At 37.5% G+C, this 25,184-nt stretch overlaps 2 protein-coding genes and 1 pseudogene across 4 annotated transcripts in view; 1 reads left to right on the forward strand and 2 right to left on the reverse strand.

Moving 5' to 3' along the window:
• TAFA1 (TAFA chemokine like family member 1) overlaps positions 1-25,184 on the reverse strand; it is a 707,837-nt gene that overhangs the window by 3,997 nt on the left and 678,656 nt on the right. For all 3 annotated transcript variants that reach the window (XR_008381748.1, XM_053599873.1, XM_053599874.1), the window contains exon 4: positions 1,467-1,591. Coding sequence is in view for 2 of the 3 variants with exons in the window: in XM_053599873.1 (XP_053455848.1) it covers positions 1,467-1,591 (125 nt within the window). In the remaining variant the exon portion in view is untranslated. The remainder of the gene's footprint in view (positions 1-1,466; positions 1,592-25,184) is intronic.
• LOC128592035 (ATP synthase subunit gamma, mitochondrial-like) lies at positions 10,566-11,567 on the forward strand (annotated as a pseudogene).
• Positions 13,145-14,298, reverse strand: LOC128592039 (non-histone chromosomal protein HMG-17). The gene has a single exon (XM_053599875.1). It carries the CDS (start codon positions 14,191-14,193, stop codon positions 13,921-13,923), a length of 273 nt encoding a protein of 90 aa, XP_053455850.1. The 5' UTR covers positions 14,194-14,298; the 3' UTR covers positions 13,145-13,920.

Consider the following 25,184-nt stretch of genomic DNA (forward strand, 5'->3'; position numbering starts at 1 on the left):
TATTATTTTTACTTTTTTATTAAGTCAGAGAACTGCTGTTTTAAAGAGAAGGACAATGAACTTCCAAGAAGCTTTCCTGCTGTTATCTTTATATTGGAGTGACTTTCAAAATAAGAGTATGAAGAAAAGGCTCAGTTCCCATTAACAATCTGGGTGTGTTTCTTCAGCTTCTCTTTCGCTCTCTTTTTTTGTTTTTGGAGAAAAATCTTTTTGAATCAATCTTACAAAAAGAAAGAACAAAAGAGGTGACTTTATCTTTCTCATCTCTTTGATTAAAACAATGAAAACGTGACATAATCATTAAAGCACATCTGTGAATTAAAGTATTTTAAAAATAAAAAGGATAGAGTCAGTATTTGAAGTGTGTAGGCATATTCGTGCTCTGATGGGAAAAATACATAGGGCATGCAAGAAAAATTAACGTAAGTCCTATTTTCAGAGCATATGATCTAAGCACTGGTGTTTGGCCTTTGTGTTTAATAGTACTTATTTCGTTGTGAGTTTCTCAGGAAGGAGGGTGGAAAATATATGTTGGCAGCTGTGTGTGAGTCCTTTTAAGGTTTAAAAACTATAGCTTTTAAACAGTGTCCTCTTTTTCCTTCTCTAAAGACAGACGAGACTTCTCAGTAGACTGATAAGCAACTCACGTTGTGTAGAGCAGACCAACTGCAGGGTGATTTATTTCTCTTGTACTTTTGACTGGCTGAGTGCAATTTACCCTGCATAGCAGGGTACTTTAATTCACCAGTCAAGTGATAACACAACTCGTGACCGTACTTTTAAAATACTGACGTAATTTTGTGTTAGTGGGTAAATAATTACTACTTAAGTGTTCTGAGCATCTCCCTACCCTTGTCCCCATTAGGAGTCCCAGATTATCCAGTATTTAAGGGATAAGGTCTTATTGGTTGGGCCTTTCTGCCTTGTCCAGCATCAGGGCACCAATTATGATAGGCTGGAGCAGCTCACCCTAAAGGTTTTTATGTCTTTTGAGGAGCACTCCATACTCAACCAAAGAAAACAAGGAATGATTATTCACTTTAAAAAACATTTTCAGTTCTCTAAATCATTAAATAATTCTCTTAAAGAACCTTTTGAAAATGGTGGTACATAAGTGTAGATCTTTTCAGCATCCATGTGAATTGGGCAACACCTTTATTTGATCATCATCCTGAGCACCAGAGACATTGGGTAAATTATCCAAATAGTAACCTCACTACTCTTCTTTCCACTGGCTATGGCAATGCAATTTAATTTAGGACTCAGAAACTGCTAGGCATAGGAGAGTCAAGTTCATGCTCTAATTTCTTATTCATGGATGCATACTGATGATAATTAAGAATGTTTTCTGTAGGGGAAGAGTCATTCTCTCCTGTTCCAAGTGTCTCTACATGTTCTTGGTACAACATAAAGACAAATAGTATAGTGTGTAATATGCACTAGACATATGAAATTAGCAAACTTACCCGTGTGGTCTTAATTTTGTTGCCTGTAGCACACATCCATCCGGAATTGTCAGGGAGTGTCTTACATTCTTCTCCCTCTAGGCAAGGCTCCATCTCACACCACCACTTCCCAATCACTATGGAGGCTGTGCAGGGAACAGGAAACAATTATGTCTGCATGTCACCCAAACAACTGAGCGGTGACTCTGTGTTCCTCAACAGACATTCTTATTCTTTGAAGCACCCTACGTCCTCTTAATCTTCCATGACTAACTATGAAATATCTATTAAGAAAAATGTGAGATGGGTGGAGGGAGGGTGATTGGTGGGATTACACCTGCAGTGCATCTTACAAGGGTACATGTGAAACAGTAAATGTAGAATATAAATGTCTTAACACAATAACTAAGAAAATGCCAGGAAGGCTATGTTAACCAGTGTTACGAAAATGTGTCAAACGGTGTATAAAACCAGTGACTGGTACCCCATTAAGGATTTCATTCAAAAATCCTTAATGAATATTACAAGAAACTTTATTCTCAGAAACATGAAAATCTGAAGGAAATTGACCAATACTTGGAAGAACGTCACCTTCCAAGACTTAGTCAGAGTCAAGTGGAAATTTTGAACAGGCCCATATCAACTTCTGAAATAGCATCAACCATACAAGATCTACATAAAGAGAAAAGCCTGCGACCAGATGGCTTCACGTCAGAATTCTACCAACCTTTTAAAGAGGAATTACTATCTCTATTAGTACCTATATTAGTCAACCTGTTCCAAAATGTAGAAAATGAAGGAAGACTAACAAACACGTTCTATGAAGCAAACATCATCCTGAACCCCAAACCAGGAAAACACCCAAAAAGAAAAGAAAATTTTAGACCAATATCACTAATGAATATAGATGCAAAAATATGCACAAGATCCTAACAAACAGAATCCAGCTACACATCAAACAAATTATATATCATAACCAAGTTGGTTTTATCCCAACTTGGGATAAAGGCAGGTTCAATATACGTAAATCTATAAATGTAATTCAGCACATAAACTAATTAAAAAGCAAAGATCATATAATTCTCTCAATTGATGCATAAAAAGCTTTTAATAATATCCAGTATTTCTTCATGATCAGAACACTTAAGAAAATTGTTATAGAAGGGACATTTCTTAAACTGATAGAGGCCATCCACAGCAAACCCACAGCTAATGTCATATTGAATAGAGTTAAACTGGAATCATTTCCACTCAGATCTGGAACCAGACAAGGCTGCCCATTGTCTCCAGTGCTCTTTAACATTGTAATGGAAGTTTTAGCCACCGCAATTAGGGAAGAAAAGGCGGTCAAGGGTATCCATATAGGGTCAGAAGAGATCAAACTTTCACTCTTCGCAGATGATATGATTGTATACCTGGAAAATACCAGGGATTTTACCACAAAACTCTTAGAAGTGATCAAGGAATAAAGCAGAGTCTCAGGTTACAAAATCAACATTCATAAATCGGTAGCCTTTATATATAACAACAGTCAAGCTGAAAAAACAGTTAAGGATTGTATTCCACGCACAGCAGTGCCAAAAAAGATTAAATATTTGGGAGTTCATCTAACAAAGGATGTGAAAGATCTCTATAAAGAGAACTATGAAACTCTCAGAAAAGAAATAGTGGAAAATGTTAACAAATGGAGAAACATACCATGCTCATGGTTGGGAAGAATCAACATTGTTAAAATGTCCATACTACCCAAAGCAATATACAATTTTAATGCAATCCCTATTAAATCTCCACAGTCATACTTTAAAGATCTTGAAAAAATAATACTTCATTTTATATGGAATCAGAAAAACCTGAAATAGCAGCACATAACTCAGAAATAAAAACAAAGCAGGAGGATTCACACTACCAGAGACCTCATAGTGTACTATAAATCAATAGTGATCAAAACAACACGGTACTGGCACAAAAACAGAGAAGTAGATGTCTGGAACAGAATAGAGAGCCAAGAGACGAATCAAGCTACTTACTATTATTTGATCTTTGACAAGCCAATTAAAAAAAACGTTCAGTGGGGGGAAAAGATTACCTATTTAACAAATGGTGTTCCGTGAACTGGCTGGCAACTTGCAGAAGAATGAAACTGGACCCACACCTTTCAGGATTTACTAAGATAGACTCTCACTGGATTAAAGATTTAAACCATACTTGCACCCCTGATCTCACTTGATTTTGGTGGATTATCTTTTTGATCCTAGAAATTTGTTGAAGATTTTTGCATCTACATTCGTAAGAGATATTGGTCTGTAGTTTTCCTTTTCTGTTCTGCTTTGAAATCAAGGCGATATCAGCTTCATAGAATGAGTTAAGGAGAATTACCTCCTTCTTGATGTTATGGAAGGGTTTCAGTAGAATTTGTGCCAGGTCTTTGCATGTCTGTTAGAATTTCTCTGTGACCCATCTGAGCCAGGGATTTTTTTTTTTTTTTTGCTGGATATTTTATTACCATTTTAGTGTTGCTACTCATTATTGGTCAGTTCAGAATTTCTATTCCTTCCTGAATCAGGCTTGGAAGTCTGTGTGTTTATAAGAATGTATCAATTTCCTCAAGCTCTTCTAGTTTTTGTGTGTAGAAGTTTTTTATAGTATAGAGTTTGTACTTCTGCTGTATCAGTTGTAATGTTTCCTATTCGTTTCTAATTAAGCTTATTTTAGTTTTCTTTCTTCTATTTTTGGTTAATCCAGCTATTGGCGCATCAATTTTTTATTTTCACAGAGCCATCTTTCTGTTTTGTTGATCCATTGTATTTTTTTCTTTTTTGTATTTCACTTTTTTAGTTCTTCCTTGAACTTTGTTATTTCTTTCCTTCTGCCAGCTCTAGGTTTGCTTTGTTCTTCTTTTTCTAGTTCCTTTAAGTGTGACATTAGGTTGTTAATTTGTGATCTTTCTAACTTTTTATATTTAAGCATATTAGGCTATGAATTTTCCACTTAGCCTTCTTTTGCTGTATCCTGTAGATTCTGGAAGTAGTGTCACCTTTCTTCTTCAATTTGACTTTTTTAAAATTTCTGTCTTGATTTTGTCAATAATCTAAGGATTATTCAGCTGTGGGTTGTTTTTTTTTCCATGGTTTTGAGAGTTCTTCTTGGAATTGATTTCTAGTCATTCCACTATTGTTTGAAAAGACAAAAGGTATGATATAAATTTTTCTAGATTTGTTGAGACTTGTTTTGTGGCTTATCATATGATCTTTCTCAGAAAATGTTCCATACGTTGGTGAGAAAGTATATTCTGCAGTTTGTGTAAACTTGTATTAGGGCCATTTGCTTTAGAGTCCCATTTACATAAGTATTTCTTTCCTTTCTTTCTTTTTTTAATTAAATCATAGCTAGGTACCGTAATGCAATTATGGGGTATAATGTACTGGTTTTATATACAAATTGAAATACTTTCATGAAACTGGTTAACATAGCCTCACTGCATTTTCTTAGTTTTTGTGTTATTTTCATGACACGTAGCTTTCACCACAGTTTCTTTTCTCTTTTTCTTTTTTTTTGTAGAGACAGAGTCTCACTTTATGGCCCTCGGTAGATTGCCGTGGCCTCACGCAGCTCACAGCAACCTCCAACTCCTGGGCTTAAGCGATTCTCTTGCCTCAGCCTCCCGAGTAGCTGGGACTACAGGCGCCCGCCACAACGCCCGGCTATCACCACAGTTTCTTAGTTATAGTCTACACTTAGTAGATTTAACATGTACCCTTGTAAAATACACCATAGGCACCATTGGAGGGAAGGTAATACTACCAATTATTTTCCTTCCTCCCATCCTCCACCCTTACATTAGTATTTCTCTGTTGATGTTCTGTCACAATGATCTGTCTAGTTCTGTCAGTGGATTGTCATCCATCTACTAGGATGTTGTTGAGATCTAGTAGAATTTGCTTTGTGAATTTGGAACTCGTGTGTTACCTGTGTATAGTATATTGAAGATTATTATATCTTTCTGTTGAACTGATCCCTTTATCCATCTTTGTCTCTACTTGACAGGAGAATATCTACTACTGCTCACTTTTGGTTTCCATTTGCGTGGAACCTTTTTTCCACCCCTTAACTTTGAGTCTATGAAGATATTTGCAAATTAAATGGGTTTCTTGGAGACATAATATAAGACCACTTACATCTATGTTAGTATTGATATGTGAGATACAGTTCTGGTCATCATTTTGATTAATACTGACTTGCTCTGTTCTCTCCCTTTTGTTACTGTTTTATAAGACTTTTGTATTTTAACTTTTGGGTATTTTTATACCAGTATGTATTAGTTTTTCTGCTCCATGTCTGGCACACTTTTAAAGCATTTCTTGTAGGCAAGTCTAGTGGTGATCTATTCCCTTAGTATATGCTTATTTCTTAGTGTTTCATTATCTCTCCTTTATTTATGAAACAGTTTTCCAAGGTAAAAAAATTCTCGACTAGCAGTTATTATGTTCACCGATACTAAATATAGAACCACATTTCATTCTGGTTTTAAATTTCTGTTGAGAAGTCTCATGCGTTTTCGTCTCATGAGTTTTTTCCTTTGTAAGTTATTTAATGTTTTCACTTCACATCTCATAGTGTTCCCTCCTTCACATTCCCTTTGGCCAGTCTGATGATTTTTTGAGTCTGTTTTCCTTTTTCTCTTAGACATAATTGAGCTTCTTTAAAATCCATATCTGGAATTCTTTATCTGTCATTTCAGTATTTTAATTTTAGTTGGAATCCATTGCTGGAGAACTGGTGTGTTATTTGTGTGGGAGGGTTCCCTCATTCTGCTTTTTCATGCTTCTAGAGTTCTTACACCGATTTCTTCTCACCTGGAGCATTTGTCATTTCTTGTTTTGGAATTTTCTTTTGTTTCAATGGGACTCTAATTCCCCCCTCACTCTTAAGAGTGTGTTTTGTAACATATGTAGGGTACAAATCATTTGCTTTGTTTGTGGGTTCTCTAATGGGAATCTAGGTTGTCAATGAATAGTTTGGTTATAGATATGCTTAATGCAGTGGTTTTCTCGATGCTAGTTATTTGTAGATTGCAGCACTAGTGTATTGTGTGTGGGGGCAGAGTCCCTGTTTTTTATCAACACAGATGGAAGTCTTTGAAAACCTTTCTCTTTCATGGGCTTGGAACCACACACCACTTTCCTTTTAGTTATGTTGGCACAGCTCTGGCAAGTTTAGTTTCTAAGATTAGTTCATGTATCCCAGCTCTGTTCCTTGTTTCCCAAGATTAGTTCATATAGCTCACCTCTGTGCCTCCAAGCAACAGAATCAAGTCTTGGGAGGCCTGAAGGCTGTTCTCTAATCTCTCAGGTTCAATCGCTGATCATGCCAGGGAAAAACATGCTGGTCCTTAGTTGACGAGTGCTTAAGCAGGATCCATGGCCTTCCTCTTGGGAGAATGACCTGCCCTGCTGAAATATCCAGACAGGCAGCACTGGGGAGAGCTGATGGACAGGGAGCTCACCGTCTTAAGCACTTATTCATCCACCGCAGGTCTTTAAGAGGAAATGTAAATGCTAATCTCTGTGGGAGCCTGGGTGTGGTAGATGCACCAAAATCCAGGCTTCCTGGCTTAATTATCCCTTGGAGCACATAAATCAATTCATGTGGGAACTTCCATGGTGGTAGGGGAGGGGTGGAGGAGGAAAGAATCTGATGGGACAAGATTTGGCGCTCAGCTCCCCTTTGTCCTGGGCAGCCTTCCTTTGCAATTTGTACTCCCCTCTGTCCTGAAGGCAGCTTGCCCTAAATGTCCAAACTCTGGGATAACACAGTTATCCCAGGATTCACTAGCCCCCTGTGCTCACCACTGTCTGGGCAGGGGCTGAGATATGTTTTGTGGGGACAAGTGATGGGAAAACTAAAGGGATGATGTTTCCTTGGCAGGACAAAGGCACACTTTTTAGCAAAGTATCTCAAGAATGGGAGAAAAAGTATCCAATGTACTCAGCCCTGTTATGAGGCTAAATTGTAGCTTTCATATGAAGGCTATAACCCAACTATAGCACAAGAATATGGGGAAAGGCCAAGAGAGGTGAAAGGAGGGCAGAAGTCAGGGTGGAGGGAGGGTAATGATTGGGGCCACACCTACGGTGCATCTTAGAATGGGTACAGGCGAAACATACTAAATGCTGAATACAAATATCTACATACAATAACTAAGAAAATGCCATGAAGGCTATGTTGAACAGTTTGTATATGTTCAGACTGTATATGAAACCAGCACATTGTACCCCTTGATTGTACAAATGTACACAGCTATGATTTAACAATAAAAATAATAAACAAACAAAAAGCACATGTACTGGCAGCAAGAAAAATGGATATTGTTAAAAGGGATGAAAAATAAATTGTAAAACTTCTGGTAACATAAGATACAAATCAAAATTTGCCTGTCTTTAGTGAAAATCTATAATCATAATCTATAACCTTTTGGCCAGTGCTTAATCGGTACCAGCTAGATCATATTTATAAGCACCAGTTATAATACTTATCTGCTTAAAGCCCACCTAATATTCATAGAATTAGAAAACTATCAATTGGCCTGTGAATGAATTCTTTCTGCTGTATTCCTATTGAAAATAAAGTTCACATAAAACACAAACACTTGAGGAAAAGAACAACATTTAGTTTCTTTTAAAATTTAGTTAATTCAATAATTTTGGTTAGAGCCAGTTTATTACACTTGTTTCTTCCTGGTCTGTGTTACACATTGCTTGATTTCATTAGTTACAGCATTGTAATAGAAATTCCCACAAGTGAACAATTTCTGAAGCCAAGAGAAAATGTGAGGTATCTGTAGTTGTGTAACTGCTACAAGGACTTTTTATCCCCCTGAAGAAGTAAGTTAATTAAATGCCAACTACAAAATGCAATTTCTCTTATCTGTAGTGATTATGAAAGAGGCTCTTTAAGGTCTCTTTTAATCCTGAGGTTCTGGGATTTGCTGTATGAATTTTCCATGCTCAGGAAAACATCTGATCTTCAACTCCTTCCAGAATGTTCATCTTTCTTCAAGAGATTTTTTGAAACCACTAAAGCCACTTTAATCCTGAGTCTTTATTTCTCCCTTACATCAGGTCATGTTATTGTAGAGTGAAAGACAGCCTGTTAAAAGAGAATCAATCCATTTCTTTGTACAAGTCCTAAGTAGAAGAGAAAACCTTTTTTGTTTTTGCTGTTGTTCACTGATGAGAGATTTTCCCATGGAAACATAATGAGACACTAATAAGCAAGAGGCTTAATAAATGCAGCAAATAACATTATATTAACTAATAACTGTAGTCTTATTTATCCTTTCCATGTATAATATTTGAATTTCAATTCAGCAAATGTTTATTAAAACACTACTGATTTACCTGGAGTGATAAAATAAAGGACATGACATAGCTTAGACATCAAAGCTTATGGTTTATCTTAGGGTTTCTCAATATGGGTACTATCATTTTGGCTGAAATTGCATTAAGTATGTATAAATGCTCAAACTGCTCCTTTAGTAGTATACATATTATTACACTAAAAGAGCAAGCTCACACTGGGGAGCAGGAAGAGAAAACTTGCTATAGTTTGCATGTTTGTCCTCTCCAAAATTCAGGCTGAAATTTTGTCCCCAATGTTGGTGGTGGAGCCTAATGTGAGTTGTTTGGGTTATAGTAGTGGATCCTTCACTCATAAATTGAATAAAACATTCCCTGGGTGAGTTTTCCCTGTAATGTTTCCCAGTGCAGCCTATCTGCACTAAAACTGGCAGTTCCCCTACTCCTTTCTTCCTCCCTTGCCATGTGATCTCTGCACATGTCAGCTCCCCTTGGTCTTTGCCATTAGTAGAAGCAGCAGATATTTATTCTTCCAGCTAGCAGAATCATGAGCCAAATTACGTATTTTTACTTTTTTGTAAATTACCTATCTTCAGCTATTTCTTTCTAGCCAGACAAGTGGAACTTAACAAGGAAGATTATGAAACTCTTAAAAAAACAAGGGGCATGGGCTACTTTTGTTTAAAGGCATGGCAAATATAGATTCTATAAGTAAAAGGAAAGAAAATTATTAAATGAGGTAGTTGGGGAGGTGGAATTGGCAGTGGTGTGCAAGAGGGAGAAGGAAGTAACAGAAATGCCAGTTAAGTGCCACTGCATTCAAAGAGAAAAGGGATAATATCTTGATTTCAGATGCCTGCACTATAATTGCAAAATAAGGGCAAAGCTGAAAGCAATGTCCTAAACAACTACGGAAACACTGCAGCCTATCTATTTGCAATATACGGTTAGTTCCTTAAGTGAAACAATCACACTGCACTTATCTTTGAACGTCACAGAGTAAGTTAAGACAGGTTACAAATTTTTAAATGACTGGATTTTTATAAATGAAATTAAATGAGAAAGAAAAACATAGTCCTTGTATCAGGGTTGTGAGGATTCCAGGATAAAATACATTCAAAGCAGTTAGTAGTCAGTAAATGTTTGTTAAATGTTAGCTATCATCTTTTTTATTCCTCTAAGGAATAATGTCACAGCAATTGAAATTCTTCACCAAGTTAGAGAGTAAAACATATATTATTTTTGATGTTATGCCAAACTCTCAGCTTGCTTTCATGAATTATGAGTTTCAGAATTAATTAAATAGTTAAACATATGATTGCATGCATGTTCCCAGAGGTAGTACATCAATCAAGACAAATTTCCAGCCTCGTTCTTGTGCAACCTGTGATGCGATTTAAAGCATTGGTTAGAGCTCCACTAGAGGGATGGGACAGCATACCAAGACTGGCTTGCTCACATGTTGTTGAAACAACTGTTATAATTCTTTAAAAGATCTAGAGGTGACTCATGGTGTATTATTTTTATCAGAGCAAATAGGAAATTAAAGGCATTGAATACTCTTCCCTGAAGTCATTCCAAACCTCCTCTTTCTTATGTGCGCAAATTTAAAGACAGGATCCAATTTGGCGGCATTATTTATTGGTTATAACTGTAAACTCTTTGGTAGGTGATATGGGCACAATTATTTGAATAGTCACTCCACAACTTGCTAGTAGAATTGTTTTGGATAGTTGCTTAGCTCAAGATTCGGGTTCCTGGAGGCCTGTCCTCGACCTTCAGCCCTGCTGCTACCACCATGTTCTCTAGGACTGGCGTCGTGGGGCTCTCGGCCTGGGCCGTGCAGCCACAATGGGTCCAAGTTCGAAATATGGCAAGTTTGAAAGATATTACCAGGCGACTAAAGTCCATCAAAAACATCCAGAAAATTGGTAGTCTATGAAAATGGTAGCAGCAGCAAAATACGCTCGAGCTGAGAGGGAGCTAAAACCGGCTCGAGTATACGGAGTAGGATCTTTGGCTCTGTATGAAAAACCTGATATTAAGGTACCTGAAGACAAGAAGAAGCATTCTGTGTCGTCAGATCGAGGACTTTGTGGTGCTATCCATTCCTCAGTTGCCAAGCAGATGAAAAATGAGGTGGCTGCACTCACAGCGGCTGGGAAAGAAGTTATGATTGTTGGAATTGGTGATAAAATCAGGGGCATACTTCAAAGGACTCGTTCCGACCAGTTTCTGGTGACATTCAAAGAAGTGGGAAGAAAGCCCCCCACTTTGGGGGATGCGTCACTCATTGCCCTAGAGTTGTTAAATTCTGGATATGAGTTTGATGAAAGCTCTATCATCTTTAATCTGTGCAGGTCTGTCATCTCCTATAAGACGGAAGAGAAACCCATTTTCTGCCTTAATACTACTGCAAGTGCTGAGAGCATGTGTATCTATGATGATATTGATGCTGATGTGCTGCTGAATTACCAGGAGTACAACCTGGCCAACATCATCTACTACTCTGAAGGAGTCCTCCACCAGTGAACAGAGTGGGAGGATGACGGCCATGGATTACGCCAGCAAGAACGGAGATGATTGATAAATTGACTTTGATGTTCAACCGCACCCGCCAGGCTGTTATCACAAAAGAGTTGATTGAAATTATCTCCGGGGCTGCAGCTCTGGATTAATGAAAATCAACTTCCGTCCTCAGACAAGAGGTAAAGAAGGAAAATTCAGCCAGCTGATTATGTTTTTAGCTTACTGCTGTCTTTGGAAGAAGTTGCTCCTTTGTATTACTGAAGACAGCAGATATTTGTAAATTATCTTACAATAAACAACTTACAATAAAAAAGAAAAAGATTCGTGTTCCTGAGTTTTAAATAGACTTAAAAATTAGAACAGATTATTGTGAATTTTAGATGAGATACAACAGCATAATGCCTATTAAACTTTATCCTCCATACATGGCTGGTATTACTATAATTTACCCATGTGTCCATTATTCAGCCATGTATAATTACTTTTATACAGAGTTGATGCCTTATTTCTCATTCAAATTTATACTAATTCTGGGATTATATTCATTTCTTTTTTACAGATTAGATTGTAATTTTTAGAGAATCCATAAGACATCTCAAGGACCTATAGGGAATTAACAGCTAATTATGTAATTGATTAACATCGCATATCCTCTACAAATTCTATTCTACTAGTGCTGTTTAAACTGAGGCAATTTTATCTTGGAGAAGGTGGAAATGAAGGTATAGATGGTGAAAGGTGCAGCATTCAAAGCCAAGTGTGGTAGAATTACTTTGAGGGGTAGTTTTCCTGGGAGGTATTTGAGACAAAAGTCATCTTTTATTCATTCAAAAGCTATCCCTTAAGTACTATGCTAGATGTAAAATAGTTCCTAGTGAAGAAAGAAAAGAACTTTTATCGAGGAATACAAGTCTTTTTAAGTTCTCAGGCCCAGAGAGATATTAAAATGAGACAGTAGTCAGGTCCTCCTCTTCCCTTCAAGCCATGGACTCTTCTCTTAAAACCACTTGCTATTGTCAGAGGTAGGTGTAAATTAACATATCGGACTGTCACAGCAGAAAAATATTTTTCCTTGGAGCCATGGTATTTTATTAGTGTGAGTTTTACACACTTCATGAGACTCTGGGCTGAAAACCAGCATATATTAAATGTAACTCACATGGCAGTTAATGCATTAGCTTAATAAGCCATACTACCCACACCTTATAGCTGAACAATGTATAGACAATCACTAATCAATGTTATTTATATAAAACATTGAGAATTCCTGACAAAACTTCTTTTAAAATTTTTTTTATTAAATCATAGCTGTGTACATTAGCATGATCATGGGGCTTCATACACTTGGTTCATAGACCGTTTGACACATTTTCATCACATTAGTTGACATAGCTTTCGTGGCATTTTCTTAGTTATTTTGCTAAGACGTTTACATTGCACATTTACTAGGATTCACATATTCCCTTGTAAGATGCACGACAGGTGTAATCCCATTAATCCCCATCCCTCCACCTACATCCCCCCTCCCTCCCCTCCCTTTCCCCCTTCTCCCTATTCTTAGGTTGTAACTGGGTTATAGCTTTCATGTGAAGGTCCTACATTAGTTTCATAATAAGGGTGGGTACTTTTTCTTCCATTGTTGCAACACTTTACTAAGAAGAATATGTTCCAACTCCATCCATGTAAATGCGAAAGAGGTAAAAACGCCATCATTTCTTAAGGCTGCATAATATTCCATGGTGTACATATACCACAATTTATTGTTATTTTTTTTTTCCAAGCCAAACTGTATCCAGCTTTATTAAAGATACTTTTCATAAACAATCATGGTATTTCAGGCAGGACATGGGCAGACGATCGTTAACAGTATACAACAACTTTCAAACTCCCTTCTTCAATGTTCTACCAAAAATCAGAAAGCCACTATAAAACCCAATGAAGTCTTCATTTGATGCTCTGAACAGGGAAGTTTAGAGTGAGGGTTGACATTTCACATTTAGCATGTTGTTTAACAACTTTTCACAAGCCGACCCTAACTTTCAGGAAATGAAATGAAAATGGTAGAATTTATCTGAAGATCCAACAATCTACAAATGGAACCGCTGCTCTTTTGAGGGATGCATCTCAGTGGTATTATTGAAAAAGTCCAGATTCCTTGATATACTGGTAACCAATTATTGGGAGTCAGGTCCCAAGAGGTGACTGGGTTTAAGGGAGTTAAGACTATGCTGAAGACTGAGGGAGAATAGGACATAAAAACAAATTAGTTTTTCCATACCACAAGGCATTTGTGCCAAGGTAGCTGTGTGTCAACATCAGGGAATCCCTCCTCTTGGGAGCCAAGAGGAAGTCTCTCAAAACTAGAGGGAAAAACATTTTCCCTCATATCAATCTAGCTTTGGAGACATTCTATTAGTGACATATGCCCCTTTCCCAAAAAACAATGAAGTGTTCTGTGTGCTAACAACATAGATTAAAAAAAAAAAAAAAAAAGTAAAACAAAATTCTGCATTTTTATAAAACTTGATAAAAAATAGTATTTCAAACTGTACAGTCACCAGAAGTACACAGTTATCAAAAATGCACACACTTCACTTGGCATCTCCAGCACCTTCAGCTTTCTGTGCCTGGTCTGTTTTGGCATCTCCGTTTTCTGCAGGGTTATTCCCCTCCTTGCCAGCGTCAGCTTTTCCCTTTTTCCCTTTGGGTACCTTCTCTCCCTTCTTTGCAGGGGCCTTTTTAGGCTTGGGCTCTGGCTTTGGAGGAGCAGGTTTAGCAGACAACCTTGCGGATCTTCTCTGTGGTTCGTCCTTTGCCTTGGCTTTATCTCCTTTAGCATCCCCTTCAGCCTTTCTCTTGGGCATGGTGGCAACGGCGGCGGGACGTAGGCGCTGTACGCAGGGATGCAGCGACGCGCGAGCTTTGGTCGGTCCGGGGGTCGTTCTCGCCTCCTCTTCTTCACACTGCTCCTATACCACAATTTATTAATCCATTCGTGGATCGATGGGCAGTTGGGCTTTTTCCATGACTTAGCAGTTATGAATAGGGCGGCAATAAATATTCTGATACAAATATCTTTGTTATGATGTGATTTTTGGTCTTCTGGGTATATGCCCAGTAGAGGGATTACAGGATTGAATGGCAGGTCTATTTTTAGATCTCTAAGTGTTCTCCATATCTCTTTTAAAAGGAATTGATTAATTTGCATTCCAACCAGCAGTGCAAAAGTGTTCCCTTTTCTCCACATCCACGGCAACATCTCTGGTCTTGGGATTTTGTGATGTAGGCTAGTCTCACTGGAGTTAGAGGATATCTCAAAGTAGTTTTGATTTGCATTTCTCTGATGATTAAAGATGATGAGCATTTTTCACATGTCTGTAGGCCATGCGACTGTCTTCTTCAGAGAAGTTTCTCTTCAAGTCCCTTGCCCAGCCTGCGATGGGATCCCTTGTTTTTTTCTTGCTAATGCCTTTGAGTTCTCTGTGGATTCTTGTTATTAAACCTTTGTCGGAGACATAACCTGCAAACATACCATCTGCGAAGAGCGAAATTTTGATCTCTTCTGACCCCACGTGGATACCCTTGATTGCCTTTTCTTCCCTAATTGTGGTGGCTGAAACTTCCGTTATAATGTTAAAGAGCAATGGAGACAATGGGCAGCCTTGTCTGTTTCCAGATCTGAGTGGAAATGTTTCCAATTTAACTACATTCAATATGATATTTGCTGTGGGTTTGCTGTAGATGGCCTCTATCAGTTTATGCAGTGTCCCTTCTATACCAATTTCCTTAAGTTTTCTGATCATGAAGGGATGTTGGATGTTATCAAAGCTTTTTCTGCATCAATTGAGAGAATCATATGGTCTTTGTTTTTTAATTTGTTTATGTGCTGAATTACATTTATAGATTTACGTATATTGAACCAAGCCTTGAGACCCTGCGATAAAACCGACTTAGTCATGATGTATGATTTGTTTGGTATGTTGCTGGATTCTGTTTGTTAGGATCTTGTTCAATATTTTGCATCTATATTCATTTAGTGATATTGGTCTGTAATTTTCTTTTCTTGTTGGGTCTTTTCCTGGTTTGGGGATCAGGGTGATGTTTGCTTCATAGAACGTGTTGGGTAGTCTTCCTTCTGTTTCTACCTTTTGGAACAGGTTGAGTAGTATAGGTACTAATTCCTCTTTAAAGGTTTGGTAGAATTCTGATGTAAAACCATCTGATCCCGGGCTTTTCTTTTGGGGGAGATTTTGTATCGTTGATGTTATTTCTGAACTTGATATGGGTCTGTTCAAGATTTCCACTTGATTTTGGTTCCGTCTTGGAAGGAAACGTGCTTCCAAGTAACGGTCAATTTCCTTCAGATGTTTGTATTTCTGAGAGTAAATTTTCTTGTAATATTCATTAAGAATTTTTTTGATTTCTGAGGAGTCTGTTGCTATTTCTCTTTGTTATTTCTGATTGATGATATTAGAGATTTTAGTCTTTTTTTCCTGATTAGGTTGGCCAAAGGTTTATCTACTTTGTTGACCTATTCAAAAAACAAGCTTTTTGATTTATTGATGTGTTGTATTATTCTTTTGTTTTCAATTTCATTTAGTTCTGCTCTTTTAGTTTTTTCTTTTCTTCTGGATTTGGGGTTGGAGTGGTCTTCCATTTCCAGTCTCTTGAGATTTCCCTTTTTTTTGGCCGGGGCTGGGTTTGAACCCGCCACCTTCTGCATATGTGACCCGCGCTCTACCCCTTTGAGCCACAGGCGCCACCCGAGATGTCCCATTAAGTTGCTTACTTCCTCTCTTTCCGTTCTCTTGAGGAAGGCTTGTAGTGCTATAAATTTCTCTCTTAGAACTGCCTTTGCGGAGTCCCAGAGGTTCTGATCATGTATTCATTGTCTTTTTATTCCAGAAATTTGGCAATTTTCTTCTTCATCTCGTCTCTGACCCAGATATCACACAGCATAAGGTTAACTTCCATGTTTTTGTATGAGTATGCAGATTCCTGTTGTTACTCAGCTAGTTTTATTCCATGATGGTCTGAGAAGATGCATGGAATGATTTCTATTCCTTTAAATTTACTGAGGTTATACTTGTGACCTAAGGTGTGGAGGAAATCAAGTTGCTCATGTCTGTTAGGCAGTTCTAAGAGAGAAAATCTTAAGGACATTGACCGTTATTTGGAAGCACGTTTACTTCCAAGACTGAACCAAAATCAAGTGGAAATGTTGAACAGGCCCATATCAAGTTTGAAAATAACATCAACCATACAAAATCTCCCCCAAAAGAAAAGCCCGGGAACATATGGTTTTACGTCAGAATTCTACCAAACCTTTAAAGAGGAATTAGTACCTATACTACTCAACCTGTTCCAAAAGGTAGAAACAGAAGGAAGACTACCCAACACGTTCTATGAAGCAAACATCACCCCGATCTTCAAACCAGGAAAAGACCGATCAAGAGAAGAAAATAGTAGACTGATAGCACTAATGAATATAGATGCAAAAATATTCAACACGATGCTAACAAACAGAATCCAGCAACTCATCATAAGCAAGTCACTTTTATCCCAGGGTCTCATGGTTCAATATCCATAAATCTATAAATGTAATTCATAACATAAACAAATCAAAAAAAACAAAGGCCATACGATTCTCTCAATTGATGCTGAAAAAGCTTTTGATATTATCCAGTATTCCTTCATGATCAGAGCTCTTAAGAAACTGGGTATAGAAGGGATATTTCTAAAATGTATAGAAGCCATCTACAGCAAACCCACAGCCAATATCGTATTGAATGGAGTTAAATTGAAAACATTTAGGAAAGAAATGGCGATCCAGCATATCCATATAGGGTCAGAAGAGATCAAACTGTAGTTCTTTGCAGATTATAAATTGTACATCTGTAATACATCAGGGATTCTATTACAAAACCCTCAGAAATGATCAAGGAATACTGCAGTGTCTCAGGTTACAAAATCATAAGGTAGTTGCCACGAATATCAGGCAATCATTAGCAATTTTGTCTGTCCATTCAGGCTTCTCTAGCAAAATACCATAAAATCAGCATCTTTTAAGGGACAGAAATTTATTTCTCACTATTTTGCAGGTTGTGTAGTCCAAGATCAATTCTTCCTTTTCCTATCCTTGCCTCCTCCTTCTCCTTCTGCTCCTCCTCCTCCTTCTTTTTTTTTGTTGACAGAGTGTCACTCTGTACCCAGGCCAGAGTGCCATAGTGTTATATCCTCAAAGTCCTCGGCTCAAATATTTCTCCTGCCTCCTGAGTATCTGGGACTTCAGATACCCATCATATTACCTGGCTGATTTTGTCCATTTTTTGTAGCGACTGGGCCTTGCTCCTTTTCTGGAACTCCTGAGCTCAAGCAATCCTCCCACTTTGGTCTCCCAGAGTTGCTAGGTGCAAGCCACCAGTAGGTTCTGTGTTTTGTGAGGGCCTACACTCTGGGTCCTACATGGTGCCTTGTTGCTGCATCCTTACATTACAGAAAGAGGCAAGACTGCTCCCTGGGCTTCTTTCATTAATATAAGTGTACCCATTCTAGTCATGACAGTTCTGCCCTCAAGATCTAATCTCTTCTAAAAGGCCCACATTACATAAGTGCAATTGCTATGGCAAATCAAAAATGCCACAAGAAATGATCCCTTTTGATCTGGAGCATGTTCTCTCTTGGTTCAGGCAGTACTATTCTGGCAGATGAATTTCCCCTTCTGGGCCATGCTTCTGCATTTGCAAAGAGCAATTTTATAGGCAGCATTGGGGATAAATTAATTTGACAGGAGCAAGCATTCTATCCTCATCAAATATTTCCTTCTGTCCAGATCTCTATCAGATGCTGCTTGGAGGATACTTGTTCAGTGTTCGTACTGTTTATCTTATTACAGGCCACTTGACTGCACACTTGCACAGCTTCCCTGCACCCAGTTCCCAAAACAAACTGGGGATTCTTGGTTTATGAACAAAGAACCAGGCAAAAGCCAAAGCAAAAAAAAATAAGAACTATACAAGGCCACGACCAAAGCAAAGTGCTCCACCTGAATTTTAAAACAAAGAGTGTCTCTTTTAGGAACTACTTCCTTTAGTAAATGAATTTGTATAAAAAAGATATGTTAATTCCTAACCATAAATGGAAAGCCAGTGATATATGCGGTAATGTCAATATAAAGCAAATAACGCAATAACAAAAATGTGACATGGGTCTAGAGTGAAGTCCTCAGTCTGTTTTGAAAAGCTGGAGATGAAGACTCATCAGAGAGGAGCTAAAGATGCGAGAGTACAAAACTGAGATTTTCCTCTTAAAGATATCAAAGGGATTGAAGAAAATGAAAAAGGAATAATTTATTTACATCAATTGTTATTTAATGCCACCTCTATTATTACTGCAAATGACCTTATTAATCATCAGTAGTGTGACTCCAACACACTGAACACAGTGAAACCTCCTTTTCTTGTCTCTTTTAGTGCATTTTCTTGTAGCACAAGAGAGACTAAATCAATTTGCAGATGCCACGCAATATCTTGATGACATTCAATCTAAGATAATTTTTAGATTAAATTCAAGAATGAGGCACACTAATTGAAAAGTTATACAAACAAAACTGTAAAAGATGGAAGAGCAGCCAGTTATGCAGAGTAAGTTTTCAGCTGGTGTTCATATTAAAAAAATGCTTCAACTGGGCATGGTGGCTCAAACCTGTGACCCTAGCACTCTGGGAGGACCTGGTGGGTGGATCGTTGGAGCTCAGGAGTTTGAGACCAGCCTGAGAAAGAGGGAGACCTCATCTCTACAAAAAATAGAAAAACTAGCCTAGCATTGTGGAGGGTGCCAGTAGCCCCAGCTACTTAGAGAGAATGAAGCAAGTTGATAGCTTGAGTCCAGGAGTTTGAGGTGGTTGTGTTGAAGGTGAGCTGGTGAGCTGTGATGAAGCCATGACATTGCTACCCAGTGTGACAGAGTTAGACTGTCTCATAAGAAAAAAAATGAATAACCAAGGCTAACATTTCTCGATGGAAAACTCAGTTTCAGCAGCAACTTCATGATGAAATACACTAGACTGAGAAGTCATCTATCTAGTTGTGTTAAGACACATTTAATCATTGAATTTGGAAGACAGCTTCTAGCACCTGTGAGTCCCAGAAAAAATTTTAAACAATAAAATTTTATCAGTGATGACCAATAAAAGAGAAAAGCTAAAGTCAGCCCTAGATTTCATTATCAAGATGGGTTGAGCAACCTCCAGTATCTTTAAAGGACTGACGGCCTTGAAGGTTTTGGATTCTGAGAGAAATGCATCTATGGTGCAACTTACATGTACATGTGAAACTTATGAAACTTATGAAATGTAGAATATAAATGTCTTAACACAATAACTAAGAAAATGCCAGGAAGGGTATGTTAACCAGTGTGATGAAAATATGTCAAATGGTATATAAAACCTGTGTATGGTGCCCCATGATAGCATTAATGTACACAGCTATGATTTAATAATATAAATAAATAAAAAATGAAATGAGAAAGACTATGTCATGGCAAAGACATATAGAGGCACTCTCTTATGTAAACAGAGACTGAACTCAATGTACTTTTACTGATCAATGTGAAAATGTGAATTTGGGATATAAGGACCAATGTATCTTGGGAACCATGTTCGGTTTCTACACATTTGAAATCCTTGGGCTACTACGTTTCATGTTGCTCCCAAAAAGGTGCTAATTTCAAGAGGTTCCATCATAAAAAAAAGGAAATAAATGCTGAGCAAATTCTAAGTGTTGTGCCTCATCTAATGTGTGCAACCACCCTACAAAAGGTCATTACTATCTGCATTTTATTAATAAGGAAAGGATGGTTCAGATTTTGAGTAATTAGCCCAAGTTAGAGAATGGCAGAGTTTAAGATGTAAGCCTTTATAAATTCCAAATTTTAGTATCGTTTTTATTCCATAATGCCTGTTAGAATCACAAGGGTTGGTGATGTTAACAGCAATTTGTAACTTCGATCTTAGCATCTTCAACCTCGTCTTTTGGCAACAATAATTTTTCTTTGAGGCACTCCTCTACCCACGGTTAGTCAGATGTTTCAGGTACAGCTGACCTACCTCACTCCCTGAAAACAGAGATGCTCAAACATGACCAGGCTTGTCCAATCAGTGCATTCCATCTCTTTGTAGATTAAACATTGGTACAAAAAATGTAGCTACTCTGAACATTGATCAATGTTCCATTCCTATTGAACCTGGGTTGGCCCTAATGATTAGCTTGAATAATAGAATATGACTAAAGTATGGTGTAGGATTTCTTAAGATAGATCATAAGATATCTCACACTTCCACTCATCCTTCTTAAAATCTTTTGTGTGGGAGTCCCGAGACATCCCGTAAAAAGTCCAAAAAACTGAGATGACCATACTGCAAAGGGGACATGTGGATGCAAAGTTCAGTCTCCTTCCTTCTGTTCCATCCCCTTGGAGCCAAGGAAAATGGGGCATTTTGGGTTTCCTAAGGTAAATGAGTAACATGGAGTAACATCTGGCCGAGCCATGTAGAACAGAAGAATAACCTTTCTAAAGTTTATCCAAATTACTAATACAATCATGAGATGTAATAAAATGGTTATTGTTTTAAACCATGATGTTTTGGAGATATAATGTAGCAATTAAAAAGTGGAACGGTAGTGACTGATTTAGAGATGGGCTTGTGACATGAGCCAACAGATGATTTTTAATTACAGAATTTTTGCTAATGCTATCACGAAAGAGATGCTTTGGCTGGGTGTGTGTAGCTCAATGGTAAAAGCCCCAGCCCAGTGTAGGGGTGGTAAGTTTGAACCCAGCCTGGGCCTGCTAAACAGACATACATAGTTTGATCAAAAGCTATTAGGGAGAAAATAATAAGCAGAAGAGCATGATGGCCAAAACTATCAGCTGTGACTCAGTGGGCAAGCTACATTCATTTATGGCCTGAGTTTTACATAATACCTTTCCTGCTTCCTTCACAGGATTTTATTTTTGTTTTGAGATAGAGTCTCACTCTGTCATCTGGGCATAGCTCACTGCAACTTCAAACTTCTAGGCTCAAATCATCCTCCTGCCTCAGCCTCCTGAGTAGCTGGGACCCACCATAAGATCTGGCTGATTTTTCTATTTTTTGTAGAGAGAGAGTGTCTCACTCTTGCTCAGGCTGTTCTCAAATTCTTTTCTGCTCAAGTGAACTTCCTGGTCTGTTCTCCCAAAGTGCTAGTGTTATGGATGTGCATCACCATGTCTGTGTGTGTGTGTGTGTACACGTGTGTGTTTGTGTTTTTTGGAAGCAATTTGAAACAGAAACTAAAGTCATGTTTGGAGTCATAGTTTTTAGGGATTTATTTGAGTGCATCAGTTAAATGGATTAATTTAGTTAAGTTTAAATTAATTAAAAGTGAATTAATTTAAAATTCCTCTTTAGTCATAATAGCCACATTTTATGTGCAAAACAGCCAAATGTGGCTATTGGACAATACAGAGTGGAACATTGCCATCAGGACAGATAGTACTATTGGACAGCAGTGAGCTACAACACCTGACATTCCATCTGCCTGGCTTCCATTAGCCACCACTTGGCACAAACCCACCTACTCCTTCACCCCAGCTGCTCCAGGGGTAGGAAGTCTAATCTTCACCTTCCTTTCATGTGTTATGTTCATTGCTCTACACTTGTTTGTGCATGATGAGTGGAATGGAATCATTATGAGACGTGGCTCTGATACCATGTCTACCATGGATGTTGGTAAAAACTCCCAAAAATAATGTCATGTTATCAAGCCTCAGATTCTCATTCACAGTGTGGGTCTACCTCCCACTTGGCACAGTTGTTGACACTACAGGAAAGAACATCCATGCTTTGAACTCTATACAAAGATCGAGATTGACCAAGTCTTCAAAAGGTGACACTTTTTTTTAAAAAAAGGAATTTCTCAAGACTTATTTCTATAGTTAATGTAGTAACATAATCAAGATCGTGAGCTCTGACACCCAGGGAAACATGTTTTCTGTTTGTTTATTTAATCCCATTTTTGATCACGTACTAGTTGTAAGATCTTATAAACATTTTAAGCTCTTCTAACCTCATTTCATAGAATGAAGGAAAGAGACTAGTGATTTTGTGACTATAAAATAAAAAACGTTTATGATATTTTATCTGGAATACAGAATGGACTAAAAATTACTAGCTAACTCTCTGGGCCTGATCTCCCTCTGCTATTTCATACACATTGATCAGTATGTGTGCACTCTAGCTATGGGAGTGCACCTGTACTTTTGATGGTGGGTGGAGGAAATTGCAGAGAGTTATTTTCCAGCATCTAATTTTTTTTTAAAAGTACGTTTTGTTAAGCTAGCTGCCCACTGATGGTTCTCTATTCTATTCCAGATATCTACTTCTCTGTTTTTGTGCCAATACCATGCTGTTTTGATCGCTATTGATTTGTAGTAAAGTCTGAGGTCTGGTAGTGTGATTCCTCCTGTTTTGTTTTTATTTCTGAGTAATGTCTTGGCTATTCGAGGTTTTTTCTGATTCCATATAAAACGAAGTAATGTTTTTTCAAGATCTTTAAAATATGACAGTGGAGCTTTAATAGGGAGTGCGTTGAAATTATATATTGCTTTGGGTAGTACGGACATTTTGATAATGTTGATTCTTCCTAGCCATGAGCATGGTATGTTTTTCCATTTGTTAACATTTTCAGCTATTTCTTTTCTTAGAGTTTCATAGTTCTCTTTATAGAGATCTTTCACGTCTTTTGTTAGGTAAATTCCCAAATATTTCATCTTCTTTGGCACTACTGTGTATGGGATAGAGTCCTTAACTTCTTTTTCAACTTGACTGTTGTTGGTGTATTGTAAAGGCTACCAATTTATGGATGTTGATTTTGTAACTTGCGACGCTGCTGTATTCCTTGATCACTTCTAGGAGTTTTGTAGTAGAGTCCCTAGTGTTTTCCAGATACACAACCATATCTGCGAAGAGCGAGAGTTTGATCTCTTCTGACCCTATATGGATACCGACGAGCGTTTTTTCATATGTCTGTAGGCCGTGAGCCTGTCTTCTTCAGAGAAGTTTCTTTTCAAGTCCCTTGCCCAGCCTGCGATGGGATCACTTGTTTGAGTACTCTTGGATTCTGGTTATTAAACCTTTGTCAGAGACATAACCTTCAAATATCTTCTCCCATTCTGAGCGCTGTCTGCTTGCTTTACTTACTGTGGTTTCACAAGTTTTAAATTCCTTTTTCTTGTTTTATTTCAGGTTACTATGAAGATAAAAACAACCAAATCACAATATTTGAATTTCTTAGGTAGAATCCCTTTTGTAGCTATGTCTTGGATCCAGAAGGTGTGCCATACACTCCTATGGAGTGCTCCAAAAGCTGCCTTCCTTTTCTCCCCTACCCTCCAACTTGAATCGTAATTTGTTTTTCTCCTATGTTAGCATGAATTGGATCATCTACTGACTTTATATTAGTATTGACTACATTGGATACTTGCTTTTCCGTTCTTGTAATACTTTCCTGAGAAGATTATGTTTCAACTCCATTTGTGTTAATACAAAAGATGTGAAGTCACCATGTTTTTTATGGTTGTATAGTATTTCACACTATGCATATACCACAGCTTGTTAATCCATTCCTGAGTTGATAGTCATTTAGGTTGTTTCCATGTCTTGATGATTGTAAATTGAGGTGTGATAAACAATCTAATGTCTAGCTTCATAGCAGATAGCTACCATTACATATGTACTTGTGCATTCGATCTATTGCTGTTTTGCTTGAAGTACATTGAGAAAATATAGTCTCATATAGATATGCAATAGGAAAAGGGGTAGTATTATGTGATGATATAATTGCCTTTTAAGATAATTGTGGATATTCTTCTTTGGTATTTAAAAATCAAAACATAGTAGAATAGTTTCTTAAAGTTTAATTGCTATGTAGCTCTGACACTTTATCAATGAACTTTTAATACTAAGTTACCTGAAAATCCACTGGTCTCTGTTATACTTTAAATGATTGTATATGCATGATTTTGTAATATGTGTATGATAAATTATTTATTGAAAAATATTGGTTCCCTGAGTTAAGCAGATTTTTGAAATGTTTACATTCTTTCACTGTATAATGTAAAAAATTGTGCTACCTAACATTGTGACCAATCACATCAGAAAAGTCGGGACTCTGTCAAGCTAAAGTTTTTCAAATTTTTAATTTTTCACTTGTAAGCATGAGCTTTATCACCAGCAATAAATAGTATCTGTTATTTTCCTTGAAAGTGACAGTCTCACTTTTTGAGAAAAAGCCTGCCAAATCTGAATACTCATAGTTTGTCAAGTTTTCATTTAAGTAAAAATAATATGCCATAAAAAAGGTGGCTGGCCCAGCTTGCTATTTTATCAATGGCAATATTTTCTTAAGCCATTGTAGCTTTTAAAAATTAAACTGATTTAAGCATGAACCCTTAATAATCAGGAGATTTCATGTCAAAATCTATGTTCTAGACTTTTCTTGATCAATTATAGGACCTGATATAAGTGGCTCTGCATTCATTCATGGCAATAATGGCTGCCCCTTACCCACTCCTTCTCCGTTGCCACAGTTCCCATCTGCTTTATTTCATTCATTACCTTTATCTTCCTCGGTATGAAGCAATCTGAGTCTATGTATCCTATGATGAAAAGCAAAGCCTTTGAGTTGAATATGCATGAGTTAAAAATCCCAAACTCTTTTCCCTGTTAGCTATGTGACTCATGTAGTAATTTTTATTCTCACTTTTCTTACCTTCCTAATGGGAATAATGACACAAAAATTATAAGGATTAAATG

This window comes from Nycticebus coucang, chromosome 8 (genome assembly GCF_027406575.1).
Source record: "Nycticebus coucang isolate mNycCou1 chromosome 8, mNycCou1.pri, whole genome shotgun sequence".
NCBI lineage: Eukaryota > Metazoa > Chordata > Mammalia > Primates > Lorisidae > Nycticebus > Nycticebus coucang.

Coding starts and splice junctions, on each gene's coding strand:
- LOC128592039 (XM_053599875.1), bottom strand. CDS start 14,193: ATGCCCAAGAGAAAGGCTGAAGGGGATGCTAAAGGAGATAAAGCCAAG.